The sequence below is a fragment of the Nannobrachium achirus genome, assembly GCF_963921795.1.
Source record: "Nannobrachium achirus genome assembly, chromosome: 1".
Lineage (NCBI taxonomy): Eukaryota > Metazoa > Chordata > Actinopteri > Myctophiformes > Myctophidae > Nannobrachium > Nannobrachium achirus.
Genome location: NC_137810.1, coordinates 31,818,833 through 31,846,732, shown reverse-complemented (window position 1 = coordinate 31,846,732; position 27,900 = coordinate 31,818,833). Strand labels below are relative to the sequence as shown.

Sequence of the window (27,900 nt, the reverse complement as noted above, 5' to 3'; positions counted from 1 at the left end):
ACATGTAACACCACTGTCACAGTCACTATAATATTTAAATGACAAAGAGATAATATGAAAACATGGACAGTCTGACAGCAGAATTGAGGGTAGGCGAAATGGCTCATACAGGTAGGTGAAAAGACTCTCCTCCACGGCAAAAGTGCCCCGCGAAAAGACCTGGCGAAAATGTTATAGGCGATTATGCCTGACACCCGTAGCCTAATATGAATGTCAAACGGGGGGTCCTTGAGATTAAAAGGGTTGGGAATCACTGCTAAAGCCATAAAACCTTCTCTTATGGGCAGGGGGTCCCTGGCATATCTTTTCAAATGGGGGTCAACGGGCTAATAAGTGTCAATGGGGGGGGGTTCCTTGACATGAAAAAGTTTGAGAACCACTGATAGCCTTTTTTCTGAAATTAAAAGATTTTGAGAAGCAGCTACTGCGTTGTGCTACAGAAACTGGACAATGGAGGGCAGTGAAGGGTTCAACAGTCAGCTAAAGTAGAAGAAGAGCCTCCTCCCTCTTCTCTAGGTCCGTGAAGGGAGCTGCATTAGCGTTTCCGGCCTGGGAGCCAAGCTCCAGCCTTCAAAATAAAAGTCCACTAAATAATGTTTATTTTAGTGAACTGCATTTTTCCATTTATAATGTTTTTCTAATGTTAATAAAAAAAATTTTTTTTACCCAGAAACATAATTAGCATTGTGTGTGTTCGTTTAAATGCTTAATCTATATTTTGAATGTGCATATCATGGGACAATTACTCGTTTTTCATCATTTTTCAATTGCCTCAGGGGTACTCTTATTCTGAAGAGATCGGCACCGGAAGTCTTATTGCAGCTAACGCTAGTCTCGCGTGGCCAGACTGTTGCCTCCGCGATTTGGTCAAATGCTCCCAGCATACAGTCTGGCAGACGGAAATAGAAACGGTGAGTGCGAGATGAAGCGGAAGTGAAGCCCCCACGTCACTTCCGTTTCAGTCTCACATCACACATATTTATCATTATATAAATAAAAATCATATAAGCATGTTTAGCTTGCTGCTTAGCAGAAATGACATTTTAAAATGTATTTTTTTGAACGTTAATGCCCGTTTTCGATACTCGCCGTTCGGGAGCTGCTGTTCCAGACTCTATATAGCATTCAGAGATTGTGGAATAGTTGTCTGGCTACGCGAGACTAAGCTAACGCTAATGCAGCTCACTTCACATAGGCAAGCTGAGCCACGACTCTACTGTATGTCTGATGGGAAGAGACAACTAATTACTAACGTTGGTATGTAAATCTAGACCGCTAGTGTACGTTTACAGAAATGCATGAACTTACCCGCCTTCAGTTCTTATCTTGCATTTTAAAGTCACATCATAGGCTGCCACTGTCTGAATAATATTGATGTCCGTTTCTTGAACTACATGCGACTAAAACAATGCTAACCGTTAACGTTATTATGCACGCCCCGATCTGTGTCCCATCGTATGACTGTCGCTCGCCGAAAAGCTCAATGCGTCCCTGATGTGAGCAGTGAGCTTGTACATGTAAATACCAGTAGGCTGTTATTTCGGCCAGTTGATTACCGTGTGGGTGTCTGTCTGTCTGCACGTTAACATCTGATCTGACTGCCAGCGGTGGAAAACGTACTCACATGTTATACTTGAGAAGTATCAATACAGCATTGATACTTTTACTTTTCTAAAACATGTGAGTACTTTTTTCCAGTAGCCTATTGACAATACTGCAATATAGAAATAGGTCTACTATGTTACAAGTAAAAGTCTGGAATCTACTTGAGTAAAAGGACAAAAGTATTTATCTAAAAGTATTTAAAAGTAGTTATCAAAATGTACTAGGCTACTACCAAAGGTAAAAGTACTCAAGTCATTAGACAGAGTGTCCCATTTTAAAAAATAAATTGAAAATTGTCAATCTAAGCGACGTAAGCTTGTAGATCGGCTATTTTCAAATGGCCAAAATGTATATAGGGCTGAAGTTATTAATGTAGCTATGTTTTGTAATAATGAAAATCTACAAAGTAACTAGTTACTAACGTTTTTTGAATAATCTTTGTGGGTAATAAAAGTATAATGTTTGCCTCTGAGATGTAGTGGAGCAGAAGTAAAAGTACTGAAAACGAAATACTCAAGTCAAGTACAAATACCACAAAGTTGTACTTAGTTACTTTACAACACTGCTCGAGATAAAAAAAATAAAAAAAGAATCACCCGGTAAAACAACGCAGTGTCACATGATGACGACATGTTTTGCTCTACTTCCTACATAAACATTTATCCAACTGTGATACACTAGCCATAAATTATAACTCCGGAGAGGATGCTAATATGCGGAGGTTATAACCTCCGCATATTAGCATCCTCAACCGGCAGGGCAGGCCACGTCTGCAGGTGGGTGTATCACTAGCCATAAATTATAACTCCGGAGAGGATGCTAATTGCATATTAGCATCCTCTCCGGAGTTATAATTTATGGCTAGTGATACACCCACCTGCAGACGTGGCCTGCCCTGCCGGTTGGTGGTGGGGAGGAGTGCCACATTTTATCATGGGTACAAGGTGTTCTGTTACAATCTGCTTCATTCAAAATCTCTCTCTCTCTCTCTGTGTGTGTGTGGTGTGTGGTGTGTAGATGGATTGCTCGGGTGATCACTCAGGTCCAATGAAGGTGCTGGTGACAGGAGGGTCTGGTCTGGTGGGCAAAGCCATACAGCATGTGGTCAAAGAAGAAGCCAAGGAGGGCGAAGAATGGATCTTCCTCTCCTCCAAGGATGCCAACCTCATGTGAGAACCTGCCTGTTAGGGCTGTCGCAATATATTACATGATAATCATCTAATCGCAATTATTTGAGGTATTATTGCAATTATTCTGCATAATCGTTTCCATGTTGAGAAATGTTAATATAGTTTCAAACACTCAAAAAAGTAGTGGAAATAGCAGATCCACAAGCTCGGCTTTAGATCTCGGCTATTTCCACTATCAATATTCTTTTTCAAGTATAAAGTTGTCAAATATGTAAGTAGTTTCTTTGTATATTTAGGTTATGTGTTATATCTGCCATGTGCAACTTCAAAGCCTACAAGCCAAACAGGAATGTAATTATCAACAACAGAAACACAATTAAATCGTTCATCGCAGTTATTTGATTGACAATTAATCGTCATGTAAAATGTAAATGTCATAATCGTGACAGCCCTAGCTTCCTATTTCAGACCCAAACCAGTCGAACTGGTTTGCTGGGTAAATGCTCTACTCTGCGTGTTTTTAATTTAGGAACATGGAGGAGACGCGGGCAGTGTTCCAGAAGCATCGTCCCACACACGTTATCCACCTCGCTGCGATGGTGGGAGGACTGTTCAAAAATATGAGGGTCAACCTGGACTTCTGGGTGAGTATACTGGGACAGCATGAGGAAATAATTCGGTCTTAACCGGGAAAGCATCAGAATGGCAGATAAATCTAATTAGAGGTTTTGTAATGAATTAAAACACATTTTGGTATACGAGTGAATCAATGAGTTTGTTTTTTTAAATCTACCGTAAATTTCCCATCCACTGTGGGCCAAGCAAAGCACTGGGGTTTATTGTCTGTTGGTTGGTGCACCGGTATGATCGGTAGCCTACGCCTGAAACCCTAACCCTAACCCTGAAAATTCAGCACTGTTAAAGGTGTCATGTATGTCACGCACGAGAATTAATATTATGATACAGTAGGACAGGGGTCCTCAACCTTTTCTGGCCGCGACCCCCAAAATAATCACATTTTGACTCGCGACCCCCGGCCCTTACGGCCCCCCCCCTCCCCCCCGCCGCCGCCGCCGCACCGCGCCGCATTGTGAGATTGTAGATCGGCTGTTTTCACTAGGCTACTTCTTAAAGTTCTGCAGAGAAAACAACACTGACACGTGATATGAATAATGACACATTTATTTTCTTATTGCAGCATTAATTATGCTCTTAACGTTTTTAGCCACATGAAACTGTCCAGCAATAAAATAAAAAAAGGGAGAAACAATATGTCAATATTACCCTCATTGACTCGCGTTGCCCAGCGTTCTAGCTTCCTCTGAAACCCAGCGATCTTATCAGAAATATTGAGAATGTTATTGTTTGAGCCTTGGAGCGACAGGTTTAAGGCCCATTCCCACTGGGCCAGATAACAGATATCTGGAGATATTTCTCCAGATATTTTTCCATGCAAAGTGGATGGTAGATACAGATACAAAAATATTTGCCACAGATAAAAGTATCTGTGGCAAATATCTGTGGTAGACTTTTTTTTTTATCTGTATCTACCATCCACTTTGCATGGAAAAATATCTGGAGAAATATCTCCAGATATCTGTTATCTGGCCCAGTGGGAATGGGCCTTTAGTGTGTTGAGTTTATCAAATATTCCTGCTAAGTATGCCAGGGCACAAACCCAGCGAGGGTCACTCAAGTGGGCAGCAAGGGGAAACTGATGCTCTGTTAAAAACACCCGCACCTCCTCCCATTTTCATAATTAATTGTCGGACGTCGATTTGGGTCGGACGGTAACGGGTTTCCATTGCGACGTGTTGCCACTCCGACATTGACTTCTTATTGTCGGATGCACTCTCTCTGATGATGCACGCAACGTGCAACTCCTGTCTGTGTGTGTGCGTGCGTGACGTGTGTGTGTGTGTGCTGTGTGCACTGTGTGGCACTGTGTGTGTGTGTGCTGCTCGCGCTAATGCTGCAGCCACGGTCGGAGACACCACGGAGAAAAGTCCCACGCTGAGGTAAACGCGCAGCGCGCTGTTGTGGTTTGGAAGTGGCGTGCTGCTGAATGGAGCTCCAAGCTTGTGTTCCACTACTGTCCCTTGCATTGGATAATTATTCTTCGGCGCTGTTTGTGTGCAGTCGCAGTGCACTGTGCCAGGCCAGGCCAGCCTCGTCCGTCCGTCCGTCCGTCCGTCCGTTCAACACACATCACATCACTCAAGTAAATCCTGGCTTATACTTCTTCATCACGGCGTGTTCCATGACAAAATGTGGCTGATCTGCAAGCTCACAACGCCTCGCATCCGTGAAGCTTTGTGAGCTTGTAGATCTGCTCTTTTCCAGGCGCAGAAACTTGCAGAATGAATGAGTCACTGTCCGCCGTCCAGCGCAGCGCACGTTATTATTTTTTATTATTTAATAATCGACATATCCTACTATTTAAACACTTTCACACGCTACAGTGTGGCTTAATATTCACATTAAGGTTAACAAGCAGGCACTGCCTTGCAAAGACAAGCAAATTGGCGCAGTTGGCAACGTCCGTCGATTCGTCCATCTGCAGTGAAAACGACCCACTTTTCTTCATTCGCTCAGTGACCTGAGATTTAATGTCATTTGCCATTTCACCAATACGCCTGCACATAGATTTTTCGCTATGAAAGCGTTTTTATAAAAATGTGTTCCAGGCATTTTTCTTTCTTTTTTTTTCCAAAAAAAAAAAAAAAAACATTTTTTTTTACCAAGAAATCTGGCGACCCCCCCAAATTTTTTGGCGACCCCCCTGGGGGTCGCGACCCACAGGTTGAGAACCACTGCAGTAGGACACCGTATCACAGATTGATTGACGTTTGCTCTTGGCACGATGACAAGGTCTAAAAACATGGGGAGGCATGTAATGGCTTTGCAGACAGCCCTGACCTGTACTAACAAACACACATCACCAGTAAAAAGCAGCTGTACACCGGGCATGGCAGCCCTTGTACTTCACACAACCAAATCCAAGTGGCTGCAAGATTATGACACTTTGCTGGACCCAAAATGATCCCATGACAAGGCTCTATGTCTAAACAGTATTAATTAATAACTTCTAGTCCTGAAGGATGGGAAACGTGTACAGTGTAGTATACTGCTGTGCTTAGGATGGTGGCCAGACACGGAACCAAACTTCAACTGGGACGAAGAGAGCATCAGGACATACTGTATATCTAAATGCACATAATATGAGCATAGTACATCTCAGGTGAGGTCTAGACCTCCCAAAGACTACATACTGTAGGTCAGGGGTCTTCAACAGCAGGTCCGGGACCCCTAGGGGGTCCTCAGAGTTACTAGAGGGGGTCCTCCAAATCTTTGTGTGCTAGATACTTTTTTCCTCCTTTTTTATATTAGCCACTTGAACCCTAGTGTCCATATTCGGAGAACTTCAGCCAAAAATAGCAGATCTACAAGCTCACAACACCTCCTGCTGTGAGGCGTTGTGACATCATCAATAATATTAGCTGATCAGATAGCCTGAGTTACCTTTTTTTCTGTCATTACCTCTTTATAATACGCAATTTATTATTATGTTATGAGTAAAAGCTAATCTATCCAGGATCTTGGAATGGCTATTCAACTGCTCTCCTGACTGAGTGTGTATAAGGGGGTTGTCCTGAAGTATTTTATTAATGTTGTGTTTATTCCTTCAGAGAAACAACGTCTACATCAATGACAACGTCCTGCAGGCTGCACATGAAGTCAGTGCGGTTAAAGTGGTATCCTGCCTCTCCACCTGCATTTTCCCTGATAAGACAACCTACCCCATCGATGAGACTATGGTAAGAGGAGGGCTGTCACCATTACAGATCTAAGTTGGCGATTAATTGTTCAACAAGTAATTGCGATTAACAATAATTAATTGTGTTTTTGGCATTGAACATTGGAACATATGAATAAAAATGACATTTATCTGTTTGCCTTTTAGGGTTTGTAATCCAAAATTGCACAGGACAGATATGACAAATAACCTAAATATACAAAGAAATTACTGACATTTAATAATTTAATATATTTCTTATATAATTATGACAATTATGCAAAAATAATTACGATTATCTGATTAGACCATTATGTAATAATTGGACGTAGGCAAGAGACCTGTTATGATATAATGTACTGTACCTATTGTCTGCGGTGTTGGGGAGTAGCAAATAGTCAGTGGTGTGTTGTACCGTGATACGCATTATACGTTGTGTGACCTAAATTTTTCATACCCAAGTGTAGCCATTCAAAAACCACCTGAGAAACCGTATCTGATATGCATCTGATACACAGGAGGAGGGGCTGGGGCAGCAAGAATGTGGACTTCAATAGCTTAGTCTGAGGTGTTGTCTTTCTTGAGGTGACAATGACAACTGGCTAAGGAACTCACACATTAAACAAGAGACCTGCCACACTTCATAGTATTCATACTTCATTCGGTGACTGTGCATGTATATTTGCGTGCATGTGCCGTGCGTGTGGAAGGGAGGGAATAATTATAGATGCCAACACACACTACTGCATTTAGATGTACTACTAGATTAACTACAGTATCTGTAGGGTGTGAGGTAGCTACATTATTTTCAGTCAGTTACATGATTGCCGGGTCATACACTATAATTTGTCTGATGGTATAAGTTTGATCAAATGTAATTGATTTAACCACTCAGAAGTCCCTGAAAGCTAAATAACACCACAACAAGACTACCCTTTCTATTAAGTCTAATACATTTCACAGCAATGGTGGAGCCAGTATTAAACCTAAATGTTTTGCTAATTTAAATGGAAGTCTACAAGACGCAGAAATATATAATCTATTAGTGTTTCTAATCACTCAGGGATGACTGCCAATATTAACAAAATGATAACCAGGTTAAAAAAGCAGGTTAAAAACAACCTGTTCAGACCGTTCTTTGGTTCTGATTCTTTCTGCTCAACTTTTCCCCGTCTCTCTGCTCCTTTCAGTACCAGGGAGAGCGCTGTGCAGCCCTATGCAAATAATGTATCCGTCTCCAAACATGCCAAACCAGCAGAAAAGTAAACGTCTTATTCTAAAGCCCCATTTTCACAGAGCCAAATCACAAATTCACAAATCACAAATTCACGTCATGTGAAACGGCCACTGCTTTTGTGTGGCGGAAGTTTGGGCGTTACTAGTAATTTCTAGTAATTAGTAATTTCTCCTAAATGTTCTGGGAGAAAACAAATGTCCCTGTAGTGAACGTACATTTTACTGGATAGTCATGACGTTGAGCATTGATTTCAGCCAGAGATAGAACGTCATCCCCTCATTTTGGATAGAGCAAGCTGCTAGGCAGCATTCTTAGATTAATGTGGTGCTTAATAGCGAGACGAGAGAGCGTGCGACAGTCAGCCCGTTGCCAAAACCTGTTCAGTGACAAAATGCTTCAGAGTAATATTGACAATGCTATGAGAAACTTACATTATGTGTTGCATGAAGAATATGGCTTGTAACTTGTTAAAGCTCTGTTTATAGGGAGCGAGGGTGAGAGAGAGAAAAGAGAAAGACGCACACACTGAATGAAATGAAGGAATGCGTGTTGCGTCGTGACCAGTGTTGTCATGTCTGCTTATTATAAGTGAATTTGGGCTTGTTCTTTGCTTGTAAATATTGGTAGTTGCGGGTTGCTTTTTATTTGTTGTGAGCTTGGGCAAACCCATAGACCGTAAAAATTTGATCATGATGTCATCATGCTCTGATGTCACTGTGATATCAGGGGAGCCACTCTACCAGAATGGGTTAGATAGATAGATAGATAGATAGATAGATAGATACCTTTATTATCCCATGGGGGAAAATGTGTTTCCCAGAGGCAGCACAGCAGTATAAGGTTATTTACAAAGTTACAGAGAAGTATGAAAAAGATAAAAAGAAAAAACAAGAACAGAGTACAGTAGTACAGTAAGAGCAAGGTACAAAAGGAAAGGGAACGAATAATATATATACATAAAGTGTCTTAAAGCACGACTATCAAAATAATACAGTGCCCAAATCAAAGTGACCATAACAGTCATAACAGGTTTGCCGCTCTGAAATCACGCTCTGGCTTCACTGTGATGTCACACTAACAGAATCCCTTTTATGCCCATATATGGAGTTCCCTGATGTCATCAATATTAATGATGCCCTGTTAGAGAGATCCCTGTGATGCCAGGGGGAACAAATCCCTTTTATGCCCATATATAGAGATATGGAGATCCCTGCGATGCCAGGGGAACAAATCCCCTTTATGTCCATATATGGAGATCCCTGATGTCCACATCCCTGATGTCCACATCACTGTGGCGCGACCTCGCCCATTAGGGCGCTTGTTGCCCTGAGGCGTCTTACTAGTATTATAGAGACTTGAGCATTGTAACAACCTACCAAATTTGCATTATCCATTTCATCATGTTCATGTTTGCTTGTCGTTTGGCTTCCATTTTATTTTCTTACAACATAGTTTGTGAATCCATGAGTATGTTTTTTAAAGTATTACGTTACCTATGTCTTTTCATTAAGTAGTTATACATTGTAGATTGTTAGCTTCTATAAAAGTGATTGTATGTTGTGATGTCATGGGAACCACTCTAACAGAATCCCTTTTATGCCCATATATGGAGATCCCTGATGTCATCAATATTAAGCCCATATCTAACAGCATGTCGCCGTGAGGCGTCTTACTAGTCTATTTCTCTCTCTCAGTGGTATCTTTGCATTATCAGTATAGAGTAATTGGTAGCGTAGTTAGTTCAGAGTGAATACCTTCCCCAACACTGTTCTCTGCCAGTATGTCTGTTTCTGTTGTAAGCATAATGGTTTGACCCATCTCTCTTTTTGCACCAGATCCATAATGGCCCACCTCATGAGTCTAACTTTGGCTATGCTTATGCAAAGAGAATGATCGACGTTCATAATAGGTACGCCAAGTCCACTCAGATGTGGGTTGTATATTAAAACATATTCAACTTTATGTACTTATACTGATATGTATTTACTGCATGTTCAAGCATAATGAATGGAGGGCCAAACTGTGGATGTTTTGCAGGGCATATGTCCAGCAGAATGGACGCTGCTACACAGCTGTGATTCCCACTAACGTGTTTGGTCCCCATGACAATTTCAATATTGAGGACGGCCATGTACTGCCAGGCCTCATACACAAGGCCTACATTTCTCAGAGTAAGTCTTGCCAAGATTCAATATAGAAGTAAACTACTATATTGAATTAGTAAACTAATTTAATTACAGACTTGAGCATGAATTTGTTTAAATCACTCTCTATTCCATTTGTGTCTGTTTGTTAGAGGAGGACAAGCCCCTGGTGGTTTGGGGTTCAGGCACTCCCAGAAGGCAGTTCATCTACTCCCTGGACCTCGCCCGCCTTTTCCTGTGGGTTCTGAGGCAGTATGATGAAGTGGATCCTATCATTCTTTCTGGTAAACTATCAAACACAACAGACATATTGAAAAAAAATATATAATAATAATAATCAAGCTGGTCCATGTGAGAAAAAAAAAAGATAATTAAGAAATGTATTCCTTTCCTGTTGGTTTCAGTTGGTGAGGAAGATGAGGTGTCTATCAAAGAAGCGGCAGAATCGGTGGTCCAAGCGCTGGGCTTCAAAGGTGAAGTGGTGGTATCCTTTTGAAGCTAGTACATCAGTGGGTGTCAGCTCAGTACAGCAATTCATTCTGAGCTGGGCAATTAAAACATGCAGCTTCAAACGTTTTGTTTACCATTTTAACAAATATGAGGACCATATTTCAATCAGAACAGACAAGTTTATATGAGATTATTGCCTATGATTGTTTTGATAGTCACAATAGAATCTTGGTAGGTTTGGTACATTTGGAATGTGTTGTGTAGTTAACTTTGCGATGATGTGAATACATAAATTAAAAGTCTTTAGCAGTTCCTCCAAAGAGGAAAATTATTAAAAACATTCTCCCCATTGACTGACATTGCATGGCAAGACGGGTCTCAAATTCTTTAGCGCACACACATGAACAAAGCATATGTGTGCCACTGTGTAAAATTACAAAACCTGTGCATTGCCGTGCACTGCGTGCAGTTTAAGTCAATGGGGATAATATTTTGGATTGTAATCTTTTAATTTTTGGAGCTGTGTGCAGCTCCCTATACGTGGCTGTGTGGGTCTGTGTGTGTGTGTGTGTCTGTCTGTCTGTCTGTGTGTGTGTCTGTGTGTATGTAGCCTGACTTCGGCGCGTAACTAGTGCCGCACCATTTACGCCACTCGCGCAATATATACATCAAAATGTGCGGCTCGGCCGGGAATGGTGTTCTATTACCTTTCGTTCCGATCCGCCTTACCATGCCGACGTAATCGGCAAAAAACTACGCTTAATTGTCCCCATTGACTTATAATGGGACAATGCAAGAAATCACTTTCAAGTATTTTTCTCTCGTAAACCATAGGAGCTACAGTTTCAAACCTCGGAGAGGAGATTCATAATGATTTTAAGAATGAATCGAAAAATAATTACATCACTCGGCCTCATGGTGGCGCTATAACGGCCTACTTTACGTTTTGCCCCGTAACTCTTGAACCGTAGATCGAAAAATTAAAATTCTTTTTTCCCTGGATTCCTTGCGTCAAGACGCATCTCCCCATATAGGCCACGCCCATTTGCGCCAGGATAGATTTTCCGCCATCTTGAATTTTCTCCAAAACACACTTTTTGCTCCTTTTCCTACATATTTTCTTCAAATGTCACAAAAATCGGTACACATGATCTACACACACACACACACACACACACACACACACACACACACACACAGCTCCACTTCACACGATTTTTTTTATTTTAAGTACAGTAGGTCAGTCCTTATGGCTGAACTTGCAATTTAGAGATTTGTTGCCTTCTTTTCAGGGCCGGAGGAGCCCCAATCACCGCCCTATTCAAGTTTTGTCCGAGCAAGTAAATCTATGGTGTGTAGCCTAAATCAGTGGCTTCCTCAAAGAAAAAGAAATGAGGTGGAAAAGCGGTAGGAAACATAATGGTCGGGCCTCTGCGTGGGTCGGACACATTTTAATGATTAATGCTCGGATGTCGATTCGGGGCGGACAAAAAACTGTCGGACACGTTTCGGAACGGACAGAAAAAATTAGCCTGATCCCAGCTCCACCCCAATGTCCATTTCCTTGACCTGTGACTTTCAGTATGATACCAGTAAAGCAGATGGGCAGTTCAAGAAGACGGCCAGTAATGCCAAGCTTATGCGCTACCTCCCAAACTTCACCTTCACGCCATTCAACAAAGGTACTGCAGGCACATTAAATAGACATTATGGAATACTGCATGACAATCACATATTTGCTCTGTCTACTCTTTATTGTCACTGATTGTTCCTCTGTCTTACTTACAGCTTTGAAGGACACATGCGATTGGTTTGTAGCCAACTATGACACAGCTCGTAAATGAAGAGTGCACCGAAGTCAGCAGTGACTCATATGGTCCACGCTATTCTGTTCCATAATAGTGTTGGTATGGATAGTCAAAGGTGAAGGCAGGGGCCTCACACCAAATTCTGGGCCCTGGGTAGAAGGATTCACTGCGGGCCCCCCATGAATGTTCTTCATAGGGGGAGGGGGGTTTAACCCATTTAGACTGGGAACGCATTATTTTGTGCTTTAACTATTGATAAATAGCAGATATACTGTACAAGCTCGCAGCTGCGAGCTTGTACATCTATATCTGAAGAATCGTGAACATTTGTGCAAGTCTTTGAATATTTCAAATCCTTCTAAGGTTTTTTGAAAAACCAATGCTTCCCATTTCAAAACATTTAGTTCCAGGGACCCCCCCCCCCCAAAAGCAAAATTTGAGTTACAAATGTTCGCTTAAAAATATATATATATTGAAGATTTGCACACATTTTCATGACTTTTCAAAAATAGAGATCTACAAGGTCGCAGTGCGGCACTTGTAGATCAGCTATTTTTCAATAGTTAAATAATTAAGGCCCCTCCACCTTGGGCCCTTGTAACTCCATCCCACTCCCCCCCACCCTTGTGACGCCCCTGGGTGAAGGGACCAATGTGACGCTTCAGGCAGAATGTTGTGTACTGTAAATGAAGTCTGGTCATCGTCAGCCTGATTGTGTTGTCACTCATTTGTAGAAACACTGGACAGCTCAAGTTTGACTGTCAAGCAGCAATATTCCAAATGACATCCGTTCACTTCATTTTTGAAATGGTTAAAAGGATTTACCTTTCTTGAAGGATGCCTATTTGGAAATCTTTGCTGTAACTTACATGGATTAGGTAGATAAAGTATGCCTAGGTTCACTTTTGTCTTCACTGCTTTGTCATGGTTATGGAGCATGATAAAGGGGTTCTTTTAATGCAAGTTTTGTAAGAATTTTATATGGAAATAAATTTCTATCAAAATCAGTTGTTGGTTAACTTGTATACTTCAGGTAGAACATATTGGAGACAAGGCACTGAACAGACTGGCTTTAATAGCTCTGCCATACGTAAAATACAAACGGAATTCCACAAACCTCAAAACAAGTATCTATTATTACATTCCTTTAAGAGCCGCGCCCACATAGGCATAGTAACGGCACGACATGTCCACCTCAGACCCCTCTGCGCAGAGAGAGAGAGAGAGAGAGAGAGAGAGAGAGAGAGAGAGAGAGAGAGAGAGAGAGAGAGAGAGAGAGAGAGAGAGAGAGAGCGAGAGAGAGAGAGAGAGCTCGACCCCTCTGCAGGCGTGACTTACACATAGTTCCATGGTGCAGTGTAGTAGGCCTACTGTGTCCCCTGGTGGCAGGGACAGTGTAGTGCAGACATAATGAAAAGTAAAAGGGACGACCGACTACTGCTGGAATTTGAAGTCAGTTACACATGTGAGCGCCCGTTAGGGCGCGATTTCTAGATATGAGCGGCCGCGAATTTCTAGTACATCATACTAGAACATCGTAATACCTTAGATACAGTGTACTGTAGATAGCGTCAGAGGCTCTGAGCCTTGTGAATGCTGTACATGTACCATTATGACTTCTCACTGTTTAAATCAGATCTGTCAGAAAGGGATTTGTTATTGGACCGCTTGTGTCAATATAATATACACAGAAAAGTCAGAAAACACTTGAATTCAACAGCAGACTGATAAGTCGGCGGTCATGCTTTCCAATAGTAGCTTGGAAATAATAAACGTTGGTCCACATGATGACTTATGGTCATGATGAAATCTATATGTATTAATGCTAACATTGATCGTGGTTCCAACATTGTTTATTGGGTATTTTACCAATGTCTATTACAGCTAGATGAACGTGTCCTCCAGTCTAAAGTATGTTCTAGGTTGAAACTAGTTCTAAACTTGCAAGCTGAAGTAAAAAGCTAAAAGTAATTTCCGAAGGAAGCAAAGATGAGCTGACGGCTACTGCAATAACTTCTTTTGAACTTACCCATAATGTTAAAATAGTAATTCACGTATATTATAGAAGATCTCGTACCATTTGGATGGATGTGTGAGACCTATCCCAGACTGCTGTGACTTTTCTCCACAATATTATAATGCTTAATTTATGCTCTGTCGTACAACAAAGTATAATCAGGCTGAAAACTGTTGGTTTCATAATAAATAAGTGTGAACAAGGCTTTTTACTGTTATCTGTCAAACATGTTCAAATACCGAAAGCAATAAAAAAAACCTTTTAATAAAAACTGTACATTCCAAGACATTAACAATTCAACAAAGATAAAAACAATTCATAATACATGTACTCAAACATTACGTCATAAGCGCAAATGGGCTCCTGGGGTTTTAGCTTTAGGATTCAGACTAACCTTTAGCAAAGGAAAAGAACATTAAAACCTTCATTCGAGAATTAAGGATTGACATAAGAGGTATAACCTCCTTCATGTACTCTGCAGAAGTCCTGTCCTTGCACAGCCCTCTTCTTACAAGCCTTTCCAGCCTTCGTAATGCCGTTGCACAGCTGACGGCCTGACAGAGACCTACATCAGGGAAAATAAAAGATGACATGTTAGTATATGGAACAAAAGCAAACTACACAAGTAATGCATGAAAACGTGAAGAAGCAGTTGAGGTTTGTCCAAAAGCCACAAGAAAACATACTAGAGGATAATATTTTATGTATTTCTAATAAAGAGTACAGAGATCTGAGCAGATGATACAACAAAAGAACTAACTCATTGCTGGCTAAAGACTGGTTAGGGCTTGAGCTTCGGAATTCACCCTCTGCATCAAAAACACTTCCCAGGTTCCTCAGGTACACATCTTCCATGAGAGCCTTAAACAGAGAGAGAAGGGGAAAAAAGTAAATTAGTGACAAAACATAACTGTATAAACTATATATACTGTATATATACAGTACTGTATTGTACACACAAACACCCACCAAAGACTGGCTATGTCGGCCTATGAACTTTGGTGTGGATCGATTGGGTGTGCCCATTATTGGCACAAACTTGGCTTCCGGTATTGGGTGGCCATTGGAGAAAGTCAGTGTTGCTTTGAGAATGTCACCTATACACAACAAGAAAAATATGAGGCAAAGCCATTTGAAAATGATGCAGTTAAGGAAGCCACCCCAAATTAAAACAATGATGCACACCATTGATACTGTCTTGATCCAGCAGATCGTCAGGTGCCAGGGATCCATCCGGTTCATCTCTGAAGATGAAGAGATAGAGATGGAATAAGATGCAGACTATCAGATAAAACCAACAGGCAGTGGCTTTGTCCTGTATGCTTGCTCCAACCCTAGTGAGTTATCTGTAGTCTTACCTCTCTGGTGTAGAGGATTGACATGGATGGTAGGAAGGCACATCATGTTTCTCTGCTTCCACATGTTTCTCTGCTTCCACAATTTTGCATGGGGGCAGGCTGGCTGGCTTCACCTTGATGTTAGTGTATGCCCAAAGCAGCTGATTCACACACCAATGACCTGTGCAAGCATGTCATATACTTAAGATAATTAAAATAACCCAAAACAAAAACTGCCTCATCATATAATCATAGCCATCTCCAATATAAGTCCATACCCAGAGAAAGAGTAAGAAGCAACAGGCTGAGGCTTTTGAGATCCAGTGCTGGCTGCTGGTTGACCTCAGCCACTGCATTAAGGGGCACAGTGAGCAGCAGCATGGCCCGGGTGAAGAGGGGACAGCCAAGGAACGCCAGCAGAATTGCACACAGTAAGAAATAACATGCGTGCACAATACATGTCCACATGGCAGCTAGGCTCAGACCTGAAATCACAGAGGCACAAGAGAAAAGTATCATCTCATGCTGTAAATACATATTTGGCCATATTGCAGGTTGAGTTCATTTGCAGGCAGGTGGCCAGTGCATGTGAGACACGTCAGGCAGGATACTGGATATGATCAACAAGTAGGTATCCCAGCCCCATTAGTCCAGAGAAGTTGTATTGTCTCACAGTGAGACTCACCTGCCCAGCCGAGGTAGCCCTGGATCATGTGAAGCCGCTCTTCTAGACGGTACTGCATGTTGTCAAGATGGTGGAACAGGGCTCCTAGTGTGCCATTCATACGCTCCAGCTTGGCCATTAGGTCAGAGTAGTATGCAGCCGTCCGGTTCTGGTACTGCAGAAAACCTACCATACTGTTGTCTACAGCAAACACAGACACCATCAATATTAGAGATAAATGGACTGTGTTCATCATCCAGACTAGAATTTTTGAAATTGTGAAATGTTTGTATTTCAGAGACACTTGCCGATTTTATGGTTGACGTCCTGTGCTCGTTCTCGGACATCAGCAAGTTCTTCAATAATGGCTTTGTGACTGTCATGTACCTCAGACCCTTGATCCTTCAACTGCTCACTCACATTCTCTAGAGGACGCCATGAGACAGCATGTGATATACATTGCTTGCACAAATACATTACTGTACTGTAAATACCTAATAAACGTTTTATTCGTAGTTATCTTGCCCCCCCATGTAAAGAGTCTTTGGGTACTAAGAAAAGCAGTATATACTGTTATTAAATAAGAGAACCCGTTTTGGTAGTTTAAAATGATCATCTGCTAAGGGTGCAGAGTTAAGCAGACTTCGCTCAGCCACATGAATGTAAAAAAAAAATCTAAAAGCAAATCTGGTAAATTTTTAAATAACCATAAAAGATGCATCACACATTGTCTCACCCATCCTCTGTGTGATGCCCTGAATGAGCTGTGCAACCAGTTCCTGTCCAGAGGCGATGAGGGCCTTTTCTTGGCTGAGGTGCTCCAGGTTGGCGCTCAGGGAACTCTCCAGCTGCTCCTGACCTTTCCACAGCTCCCCCTGCTGGGCCTGCAAAGCACTGTGGCCCAGCAGTAGCTTGTCTAAGGAGGCAGAAGTCATTTCTCTCAACTCCAGCTGTCCCTCCTGTTATAAGGCAACATTGACAAAAGGCCAAAAATACCATCATTACAGCTTGCCGTCCAAACAAATGTACAAAAGTCAATATGGCAACTTACCTTCAAGTCTTTCATTGCATCCAGTTGGCTGGTGGCTGTGGAGATGAGTGCGTTGACCGTCAGCTCTGCCCTACGGCGGAATTGCAGCTGGCGGGTGGCATAGCACACAGAGCGTGCTCGGTTGCTCACTATGTGGTATGCATTCCATGTGTCTGCATCCATGTCTGATGTGCACTGTTTTAAAGTCTGAAATGTCAAAGGATTGTTAAATTAAAGATCATCGTTTCAGTTAAAGGCACAGCAATGCTACATGGCTTCACAAACAAAATGTGTTAGTGAGTTTTGTGAGATTAAATCTACCAAAATGAATGAAACCTAGTATACCATTTCCTCTGTACAGGGGTAGGTGCTGCGACCCTCCACCTCTGCCTGGCAGTTGAAAAGGACCACTCCTAGCTTGGCAAGCTGCTCTTCTGACAGGCTTCCACAGGTTGACTTCAACTGACTGACCACCTGGGACACAACAGAACTTCTATTAGTTATTCCCAACCCTTTCTGGATCAGGGCCCACTTGGAAATCTCGAGAGCATTCGAGGCCACCCATCTGACCACTGTATTTTCAGAGATGTTTATTTTAATGATCAATTCATTGATTGTGTTCCGGCTTGGATCAATGGAACTTGAAAGTGCAGTTACATCGGCTCCCAATAAACTTTCAAAACCACACTGATGCACCCAGTTTCAGGCTGTACGCAGGCTAAGCACACATTGAATCGAATGTCCACACGGCAACTTGGAGTTTTTGTCTTGCTTTACTTCACCTCCATAAAGTGCATATACAAACATTTCTTCCCATATGGCACTGTGGCTCTGGCACTGGTAAAAAACCATTTGTCCACCAGGTGCATGCCCTTCCCCAATCACCCAGGCCTATATATAGCCTGTCAATCAATCAGGCTGGGAGTGGCATGCCCCTGGTGCCCAAACCAATAATCCAATAAACAATTAACTCATAAACTAATAGACTAATATGCCAAATAATACTAAATAATCACAAATATAATAATGCAAAATAATAACAATAAACTAACAAAGAAATGCAGTGCTGTGGCTTTTACAGAACTGACGTAGTATACTTTAAAGGAGTAGTTCACCCCCAAAATGACTTTTTTTCTATTGATTACTCAGGCCATGGAGACTAGAGTTCAATAATATTTTTTGGTTTTTGTCACATTCCTAAGACAAAAATGTGATAACAATAAATGTACCCCCATTCGTTCCGGATGGTGACCCGTTTCGAAACGGGTCACCATCCGGAATCAATGGGGGTAAATTTACTTGAATCAATTTTTTGTCTTAGGAATGTGACAAAAACCAAAAAATATTATTGAACTCTAGTCTCCATGGCGTGACTAATCAATAGAAAAAAAGTCATTTTGGGGGTGAACTACTCCTTTAAGTTCCTTTTTGTCTATATACAATGAAATCAAATTTTCTCAAAGTTGTAAATAAATCATTTTAAGATTATATATATTTTTACATTCATTATTCGTTTTAATAGTAATGTTATTAATAAAGTCTTAGTGTTTTGCAAATTATTTGGGTGCAGGGTGCCCACTTGCAATATCTTCATGGCCATCCAGTGGTCCCTGGGCCACAGGTTGGGATTGGTAATCTACCTTTCATTACTGTACAAACAATGCTAAGGTGGGGTACAACACAGTGATGGTGACAGTGACAACACAAATTGTGAAATCTTATGTGAACATTTTGATATAGTTTGCCATTCTCTCTGCCCTCCTAGACCCAACATTCCCTGTCAAACAAATGGCAAATTACCCGGTTATGACAGCTATCCAAAGGGCTGAGGTCCATCTGTCTTCCTTCACTCAAGAACTTCTCATCTGCAACAGCCATCTCAAAAGGGGCGACATCTCCGGTACCTGTCCCAGGAGTTTGCTGAGGAGGTGGTGATGGAGTGGCAGCTGAGAGAGACTCCGTTTGCTTCAGCCACTCAAATAATCCACTGGCTGCAGGACACTGCAACATCATGACCATCAAAAATAGATGATCCATCGCTAGCTGCGAAAGACAATAGTGAGTGTGCAATTAGGCCTTCTGATGCAAACTTTACTTGAAGGCCAACTCTAAAATACGCTATGACTCGAGACAGGAAAGGGTGCAGATGCTTCAGTTCAAGTTTATGTCTAGGCATAGCCCAGTAAACTGACTCCTCCCATCTGAGGAGGAATCTGGTTTACCAGGCTAGTCTAGGCATGCCTGCTGCCTTCTCAAGCGTCAGTCACAATGGTCGGCCACTAGGGGGGAGCATTACTCTGCATTACTGTATGTATGTATGTAAGTCAGGGAGACGGGAGACTCCACTCAGGCCGGGTAGCCTAAACCTCGCGTCACCTAGGATTTCTACACTGAGAAGGGTCTGTCTGATGATGATGATGATCACTGATTATGTCTGGTCTTGCCCTTCACTTACTGTCCTCCTGTAGGCTACTGTTGGCATGTGCGTTTTCCTGGATATTTGAAACGGCTGCTTCATCCTCCTCCCTGTAACTTAACTTTTCTCCAGCAGCCAACTCGGCTTGCTGGGAGAGATCTTGAATTTTGGCCTCAAAGACAAATACATGACTGATCTGATGCGGGGCTCTTGACGTCTGGATGGCAATGATGAAGATGACATTTTTACCAGCCTGTAGGCTACTGGTGTAGCCAGCTACCAGTATAGCTGTAGACCTACAGTAGTTTAAATTATATTTTGATAAAAAATACAATAGAAAGCTATTCAATGTAATTAAACTTAAATGCCTTTAAGTTTTAATTCAATTACTTTGTCATCTTTAGAACCACATACATATGCGCCATTTCTTTATGATTTGTGGTTAGAGTTAACATAGGCCAACATTAGCCTATATTGCATATTCAGGTTAATGAGGTCAGGTTAGACCCTAAAATCTGGCCTACAGCAGTTTCTTGGCAACTTCTTGGGAGAGGGGGAACTAAGAACAGACACTAGGCTACTTAAATGAACACCAGTGGCCAGTAACGTTCTAAAACAAAAATAACAATCAGTTGCCTACCTTGTTCTCAGACAAGGCGTGCACACAAAATAGCAGAAAGAATTGAGTCAACCTAGACACAAAAGGCTTTTATAGGGGAAGAGGTAATCAGTGAACTTCTTACACCTGGGTAATTGGGGGCATGACGTGGACACTACCCTGTCCCTGAAAGGGGACAGGTGCATAGAGTTAAGCCTCGATCAGAGTCGGGTCCGCGGTGTAGTCTTTTTGAGCGTTAAGCCCGTATCATAGTCGCATCCGCGGTGGAAGGCTTTACACCGCGGTGTAGTCTTTTCGAGTCTTTTTGAGTCATGAAACTACAACGTTACATCATTCCTCACGGTGGAGAGCTTTCCACCGTGAGTCCCAACCCATCTCTCTGTTTTTACTATCAGACAGACAGGCTCTACACCCCGTTCACTGATTGGTCGACCTGAACCGGTCTAGACGGGGTAAAGGACTTCACCGTGGGCCGTGACTATGATGGCCTGCACTTATTTTCTGACTTGAGGTGGAAAGCTTTCCACCTCAAATTTGCGGTGGATAGGTCTCCACCGTACACTCTGATAGGGCTTTAACGTTGTAGTTTTATGACTCAAAATAACTACACCGCACTACACCGCGGACCCGACTCTGATCGAGGCTTTAGGACAGGTGTTACCTGTTACTGCATGCATCAATGATGCATCTTGTCTGCTATTTGAGTTGATTTTCTGATTCTGATCTATTCTAGTAATTCTCATTGAAATACATCACTTGAAATACTTTTCTACACCCATGTTTTTAAACCATATTGCAAAAATGTGCAAATCCCCTCCAGTTTAGTTCGATATAGGCCATAATGTATTATAACTCTATTATATGGTTCAGTCGTTCCACCCTTCCCAGTAATGTGACACATATGGGTAGGACCTACTTATAACTTTATGCCATGGGAGCCTAGTAGTGAGTAGTGCCTACAGTAGGCCTACACTACTGTCAGGCAGCCAATGGAATGACTGGCATTGTGGAGGTGGGCGCGGGGTGTGCTCGATTCATATTACAATTTAACATCGAAAGGTGGGGGTTGCAGTTTCTGCCTCTGAAGTGAGTGAGGGTGCTGAAAGCCCCGCCCGCCTGGTGTTGAAGAGATGACAATTCGGACGAAAAAATACACGCCATGCAGCAGGCAGTCACGCCCGGTCAGTTTGTGGATGTTGCCGATGCGCTCGTGCACCATCTGACACTACTTGTCTCAGTGGAAGCCCCAGCATAGCATTCGAAACTTCCGACAGGTCGCCAGTGGATCAGACATGAGTGTCACTGACGAGGTAAACAAACCATTCTTTAATAAATAAATACTTTTGAACTGCACGTTTCCTTTCAAGTCAACCCATTGCGTTGCTGTATGTGTCGACGTGTTGACTTTAGCGCACTATTAGTGCCCGGGGTTACTTTATGGTCGTCCATTCAGAAAGCAGCACGTGCATTGTATTTCTATAATCTGTCCATGGATTATGTACTAGCTGCTGGATGCTGGCGCTGAGCTTGGTGTTTAGAGAGTCTCCATTTGTTTGTATTTTTAACCACACTGTTTTGCACGGTCAGTCGGCTAGTTAAAGCTGGTCATAAGGGAGATTCAAGTCTCAGACATGCTAATGGCAAACAGGCTAGTAGCCATTTAAACAAAGAGTAAGTAACGAGTAGTTGTATAGCCAGCTATAGGGCTAACCAGGCTATTCTGCCGCAACAATGGATGAGACTGGTATTAAGAAGCAGAACTGGGACGTGGGGGAGACTGAGCTGTTGCTGGAGATTCTCAAGGAGCTCGACATGAAGAAATGCCTCGACGGGAGGAAAGTTAGGAACGACACGCTCTTCAAGGTGGCACACAGGAGGATGACAGCAGCTGGCTTTCACAGATCAGTGGACCAATTAAAAATTCGCTGGAAAGTTCTCAAAAGTGCATATTACAAGTACAAGCGACAGCCCCAGTCCCAGAAAGCCCACTCGAACAACATACACGGCTGGTGGCGTTACGAGAAAACCATGTTTGCAATCATGGAATCCAGGCGGCCTCTGGTCGGCGCTGTGGTCCACAATGATGGGAACGATGAAGTGACAGAAGACTCGGAGGAGGGAGAAGAATCCATCCTGAACTGGTCCCAGCCCTGTCCAGAGAATTCCAGTCTGAATCTGGACTTGATTGTAGGGTGGACAATATTGGGTTTCTTTTCATTCACAACTTTAATTTAATTTCACAATTTGTTTAATCTGTTGCTTCCAACTCTTTTACGTGCAGACACAATATGCACATACTCAAGAACAAGAAGGCACCTACACATATTCAAGCAGTAGGCCTATACATGACATAAGATTAGTGGTGCTGGTGCAACAGTTAAAGCAGTGTTTCTCAAACTTTTAAATTTGAAGGTCTCCCCTTAACTTTGACAGTGTACAAATGGAACCAAATGGACTTGTTACTGTAACTTTGACAGTGTACAAATGGTGGACCCTTCACCATTTGTACACAGTCAAAGTTACAGACTCGTAAGGGTCAATTTAGACCCCCATAAAGGAACTTATAGAGTCCCTGAAATCTACTTTGAGAACCACTGGAAGGACCACATCACCCATTTTCTAGGGCTGTGGATGGTTCAGAAATCTGCCTACCAGTGACAACAGTGGTAGGCAGGTTTGGTCATTTCAGAATCGTAATTTATGAATGCAAGAACAATGGCTTTGTTTACTTTACAGGAAGAGAGAGGCTGTAGTTTCTTTTAGCTTGGAATCCCCATTGATGATGTGATTGGTAGGCAGGTCTCTGAACTGTGGATAGCCCACCAATGAGACATAGAGAGTGTAGAAGGAAATTGAGGACCAAGATAAGGTTGAAAATGGGTGAAGTGCTCCTCTAATCATAATAGTCGATTTCATCGATTTATAAAAACTAATTTATAATCCATCATGCCGCCTTACATAAGATGCTGTTGATGATCTCAACTCTTCACACTGTTTGTCTTGCAGATCAAGACAGACCCAGAGATGGAAACCCAGCTGAGGATTGGTTTTATTGGTGCTGGGAACATGGCCTATGGAATAGCTAAGGGCATCTTGTCTGGTGAGTCAGACAGACAGAAGGTGTGTGTGCGCGCGTGCTGTTTGTGAGAGTTTAGTGAGTGATCATCACTTTACTGTGTTTCTGTTATAGGAGATGTGCTTCCCATAAATGTGAAAGTGAGTGCCCCATCCCCCAGAAATTTTGAACGCTTTCAGGTAAATCTTTCCAGTTCATTTCATTTTTCATTTACCTTATTCTTTTACATTTTGTCAAGGGCAATACAATCAGTTTGAGTTTCCGTGCCCTCATTGATTGCATTTTTCCGTGCCCTCATTGATTGCATTTACATGCACATAATTTTCCAGATGACTCAGTGGGAATAATAGAATTAAAGGACAACTATGTTTTTTCATATTTTAGATATGAACCCACTGAAATAAAATAGCTAAAACAATAGAAAGCTGTAAATGAAAACATTTTAACACTCATCTTTTCTTTTCTCTAATTACAATCTAAAATATGAATCTTTGTTGTAAAAAAAAACAAAGTTGTCCTTTTAAGACAATGAATTGTTTAAATAATTTACCTGTGTTTACATTAATAGCTTTGTTTAGGTTAGTCATTATTTGACTATTGTCCCGCTGTACTTTACCCTCAGACACACACACACACAAACACACACACACACGCACGCACGCACGCACACACACACACACACACACACACACACACACACAAACAGACACTTTTTCCACATGCTTCAATAATCTGAAATGTGCAAGTGTTTATTGAGTTAAAGGACTTTTCAACCTATATTCATATTATTGGTCCTCACTAATGTTTACGATAAAATAGCACAATTCTTTTCTGTGAGCAGTTCCGAAACCCGCCTAGCAGTGACATCATCGTCAGGCAGATTTATTTTTAAACAAGATATAAAAAAATAGCTATTTTATCATGAACATTAGCGAGGCCAATTAAGATAATTGAATGGTTTTATCACATTGCGTTAATCTGGGTATGCTCAAATTAATATTGTGCATGTTGCGTGTGATCAAAGCCCATATTAGGCCATAATGTTTCTGCTATTTACTCATCAGGATGTAGGGATTGCTGTCACCCATTCGAACACAGAATTGGTTGACAGTTCAGATCTGATCTTCTTGGCAGTCAAACCTCATCTGGTTCCAGGTGTTCTAAGCGAGATCTCACTGCACGTCACTCGGAAACACATTATTGTGTCTGTGGCAGCTGGTGTTACTTTGGCGACATTAGAGGAGGTGAGTGACTAATGGCTAGTAATGGGAGTACAAACAACAGCCCTTTAGCTGACAAGACACTAACCGTCCCCTCTTTCTGTCCATTTCAAGTTCTTGCCACAGAATTCGGTGATCCTCAGGCTGATGCCCAACCTGCCCTGTTTGGTTCAGGAAGGGGCTCTCTTATTTTCAAGGGGATCCCATGCAAAACCAGAGGATGGAGCTCTGCTTCGCTCATTGTTGCAACACTGTGGGTTGGTTGAAGAAGGGCCTGAGGCCTGGATTGATGTACACACTGGGCTAAGTGGCAGTGGTGTTGCCTTTGTGAGTTTTCTTGGGTGTGTAAGTAGTTTACAGACAACTGATGACTGTGGAAATGTATAGAATCTTGATTTATTCAATTGTGATTTATCTGTGTTTGATTCGCTATGCAGGTATATCTGTTTGCTGAGGCCCTGGCAGAAGGTGCGGTTAAAATGGGCATGCCAAGTACACTTGCTCACAGCATTGCTTCACAAACTATTCTGGTCAGTTTAACAATTTGTCTGCATTTTCTTTGACATCAGTGTTTTTCTGTGTCACAAATAAATGATTGTTTATAATGGCAGGAATATGGTCATATTGGTCAGCCTCAGAACTATAGAAAACCCTAAAGATACTACTGTTAAAATATGCCAAATTATTATTATAATTATTTGTTGCAGGGTGCTGGCCGTTTATTAAGGGACTCGGGGAAACACCCAGCTCAACTTCGTTCAGAGGTGTGTACACCAGGAGGGACTACCATCTACGGGCTTCATACCCTGGAGCAGGGTGGTGTGAGGGCAGCAACTATGAGTGCTGTGGAGTCTGCCACAGAAAGAGCCAGGGAACTTGGTCGCAAGTCGGCAAGGAAGTAATGGACACTCCACTGTGGTTACACTTATTTCAATGTGACATTTACACACACATTTATCCGGTTGACACTGAAATCAGCATGCCTATTGGGATTGGTGGTTGGCTGTACAGAACAATACTGTACATTTGGAAAGATGTCACTTGATGTAAGAGAGAGCCGCCTTCCTGCCACCATTATTATTATTTTATAATGGTGGCAGGACTTGAATACATGACTTGAATTTGATCCATTCACCTTTCTGATGATGCATTCTCTCGAATCTGTCAATCAGCATCTGATAATCACACATAGCATCTGATAATCACACATAGTCTCATTTGATATTCAAAAGTTGTCTCCTCATCAACTATTGCATGGTGAAACACAAAACACCAATTTTGTAATATTACAACATATTGGCAGAACATATATTGGATTAATAAATTAAACTATTTGGAGTTAAATCATGGCAAAGTAACTACATAGCCCAAACCTTTACCAAAGTGTAATTTTGCTTTAAACTATTTGTTCCTCACCTGCAAATGTAATTTGTTGTCAGTATTAAACTAAATAACAATGTTTACAACGTGTGAAACCTCTGGATTCCCCCTAGCCTTACATTAAGACGAACCTGCAGTGGCTTCCGCATTGTGGGGTGGGGACGGCTGCAGGGGCGTCTTACCGACTAGTCAGACAGGTCGGGGGCATGGTCTGCAAAACTGCTATTGCGGCTCTACACATGCACAAATGCAAAATATAGCACACCGGACAAAGTTCTGCAAGATGTATGCGACTTGTCAGGAAGCCTTGTTTAATGTTTTAGTCCGTATTTTTAAATAAAATTAGTTTTTACTAAGTGTGTGTCGATTCAAAATCGAGCATCACCGGTTTGGTTAAAGATGGCTGCACTTATCACGTGACGTTTATCCATTCCCCCATTCGCTCATACAAGGACATGTCGTATGTGTATACGGAAGGGAAGAATGCACAATAATGCTTCCAGCTAACATTGTAGCAAACGAGGAAAAGCTGTACACTTAGTAAAAACTAATTTTATTTAAAAATACGGACTAATACATTAAACAAGGCTTCCGGACAAGTCGCATATACCTTGCAGAACTTGTCCGGAAGCTATATTTCGCATTTGTGCATGTGTAGAGCCGCAATAGCAGTTTTGCAGACCATACCCCCGACCTGTCTGACTAGTCGGTAAGACGCACCTGCAGCCGTCCCCACGCCACAATGCGGAAGCCACTGCAGGGCCGTCTTAATGTAAGGCTAGATTCCCCCAGGCGTGGGTCTATGACATCACTAATGGTCCTTGAAGTTCACAATCTCCCAGGAGCCTAAAGAAAAAAAAGAAGAAAAAAAAAAGTTATCTTCAAGACCTTTATTTTCATTTTTTACCAGGAAGTCACATTGAGACCAGATATATTTTACAAGACAGACCTGGCCAACATCAAAATGATTCAGACATTGCATGTGTTCAGATTTGGTATTAAATTAAAATCATTGTTTACTCTAAAGTTTTATCTTGAGGCCAAACTGTATGTGATGGACTGTATTGCCAGTTGCCACACTTTATGCAGGAGAGTGGCAGACCTGGGAAGATGACATTAGGGTGGCTTGCATTTAATACATTATTTGGATAGCTGTCCAAACTTCCAAGCTTAAAGTTAGGTCTTTAGGGGCTGTAGACCAGGGCAACCAAACCCTTGGCCAAAAAGGAAGTCTACAGAAGTTGACTATTGCAAGTAACAACGCAGTGCCAAAATAGTACCCCCAATCCACCCACCCTCCCTCAAGAACCATTTAAGTCTTAAGCTTCATTAAAGTTTGTGATCAGAGCCTAATTGAAAACCTTGCTTTTTGACTCAAAGACAGAAGTTTCGCACAATACTGGTCTAACTTTAATTTTGTGATTTTCCATATTTTTGTTTCCTAAAGTCCATACTTTATGACATGTCTTTATTCTTACAACTGAATTCATACTGTATAATGTAATTAGTAAACGGTTACATGAACTTCAAAGTATGTCATCACTGCACACAATTATTTATAGAAATGAGTGAAGTATAGAAATTAACAATTAAAATACTTTTTTGATTGTTAAATGTGAGATAGTTCAGAATACTTGAATTGCAATTAAATATTCAATGTATGGAGTTGTAATGAACAATGTTCTAATGTGCTGAAGTAAATGTATTTAAATATACATTGCAGTGATTCTTTTTGTATGTGAACAAATATTAGTTATTATACAAATAGTCCTTGGAGAATGGTTCTGTCAAAGATGTTGTTGGCGGTTTAATGTTTTCTTGCCATTTGTAATTTTTCTCTAGTTTTCACTCAGCATATATGGAACTGTGGTTTACATTAAACTCAATGTATATTTTTCATTTTCAATGTGTGTACAGGCTGTTTGTTGATTTCTATTTGTTATGGGATTCATAATGATTCAGAGATGTCTA

The 27,900-nt window shown here is 41.7% G+C and overlaps 3 protein-coding genes across 3 annotated transcripts; 2 read left to right on the top strand and 1 right to left on the bottom strand.

The window, feature by feature from the left end:
* Positions 1-1,144: 1,144 nt before the first annotated feature.
* Positions 1,145-13,168, top strand: LOC308282927 (GDP-L-fucose synthase-like). The gene is made up of 10 exons (XM_080723316.1): positions 1,145-1,257; positions 2,623-2,774; positions 3,265-3,379; positions 6,425-6,553; positions 9,604-9,677; positions 9,806-9,939; positions 10,065-10,196; positions 10,317-10,396; positions 11,945-12,044; positions 12,151-13,168. The coding sequence occupies exons 2-10, from the start codon at positions 2,623-2,625 to the stop codon at positions 12,204-12,206; spliced, it is 972 nt and encodes a 323-aa protein (XP_080579442.1). The 5' UTR covers positions 1,145-1,257; the 3' UTR covers positions 12,207-13,168.
* Positions 13,169-14,551: 1,383 nt separating this feature from the next.
* On the bottom strand, positions 14,552-19,331 carry bmb (brambleberry). Its single transcript, XM_080736827.1, has 12 exons — positions 19,019-19,331; positions 17,564-17,692; positions 17,240-17,425; positions 16,925-17,147; positions 16,497-16,613; positions 16,210-16,389; positions 15,803-16,009; positions 15,546-15,705; positions 15,373-15,431; positions 15,157-15,284; positions 14,948-15,048; positions 14,552-14,752 (listed from the first exon to the last, which is right to left on the bottom strand). The coding sequence occupies exons 1-12, from the start codon at positions 19,253-19,255 to the stop codon at positions 14,623-14,625; spliced, it is 1,857 nt and encodes a 618-aa protein (XP_080592953.1). The 5' UTR covers positions 19,256-19,331; the 3' UTR covers positions 14,552-14,622.
* Positions 19,332-21,984: 2,653 nt separating this feature from the next.
* Positions 21,985-25,542, top strand: LOC308282221 (pyrroline-5-carboxylate reductase 3-like; the record flags this gene model as incomplete). Its single annotated transcript, XM_080722566.1, has 7 exons — positions 21,985-22,440; positions 23,260-23,353; positions 23,444-23,508; positions 24,394-24,573; positions 24,664-24,876; positions 24,987-25,079; positions 25,257-25,542. The coding sequence occupies 7 exons, from the start codon at positions 21,985-21,987 to the stop codon at positions 25,449-25,451; spliced, it is 1,296 nt and encodes a 431-aa protein (XP_080578692.1). The 3' UTR covers positions 25,452-25,542.
* Positions 25,543-27,900: the final 2,358 nt, after the last annotated feature.

Excerpts from the sequence above, each read along its gene's own strand:
- bmb (XM_080736827.1), bottom strand. The coding sequence starts at position 19,255 with ATGGATCATCTATTTTTGATGGTCATGATGTTGCAGTGTCCTGCAGCC. Across the intron at positions 17,148-17,239 it reads ATGCAATGAAAGACTTGAAG|GAGGGACAGCTGGAGTTGAG; the intron begins GTAAGTTGCCAT and ends GCCTTATAACAG. Across the intron at positions 16,390-16,496 it reads GGACGTCAACCATAAAATCG|ACAACAGTATGGTAGGTTTT; the intron begins GCAAGTGTCTCT and ends TGTTTGCTGTAG.
- LOC308282927 (XM_080723316.1), top strand. The coding sequence starts at position 2,623 with ATGGATTGCTCGGGTGATCACTCAGGTCCAATGAAGGTGCTGGTGACA. Across the intron at positions 2,775-3,264 it reads TCCAAGGATGCCAACCTCAT|GAACATGGAGGAGACGCGGG; the intron begins GTGAGAACCTGC and ends TTTTTAATTTAG. Across the intron at positions 10,397-11,944 it reads GCTTCAAAGGTGAAGTGGTG|TATGATACCAGTAAAGCAGA; the intron begins GTATCCTTTTGA and ends TGTGACTTTCAG.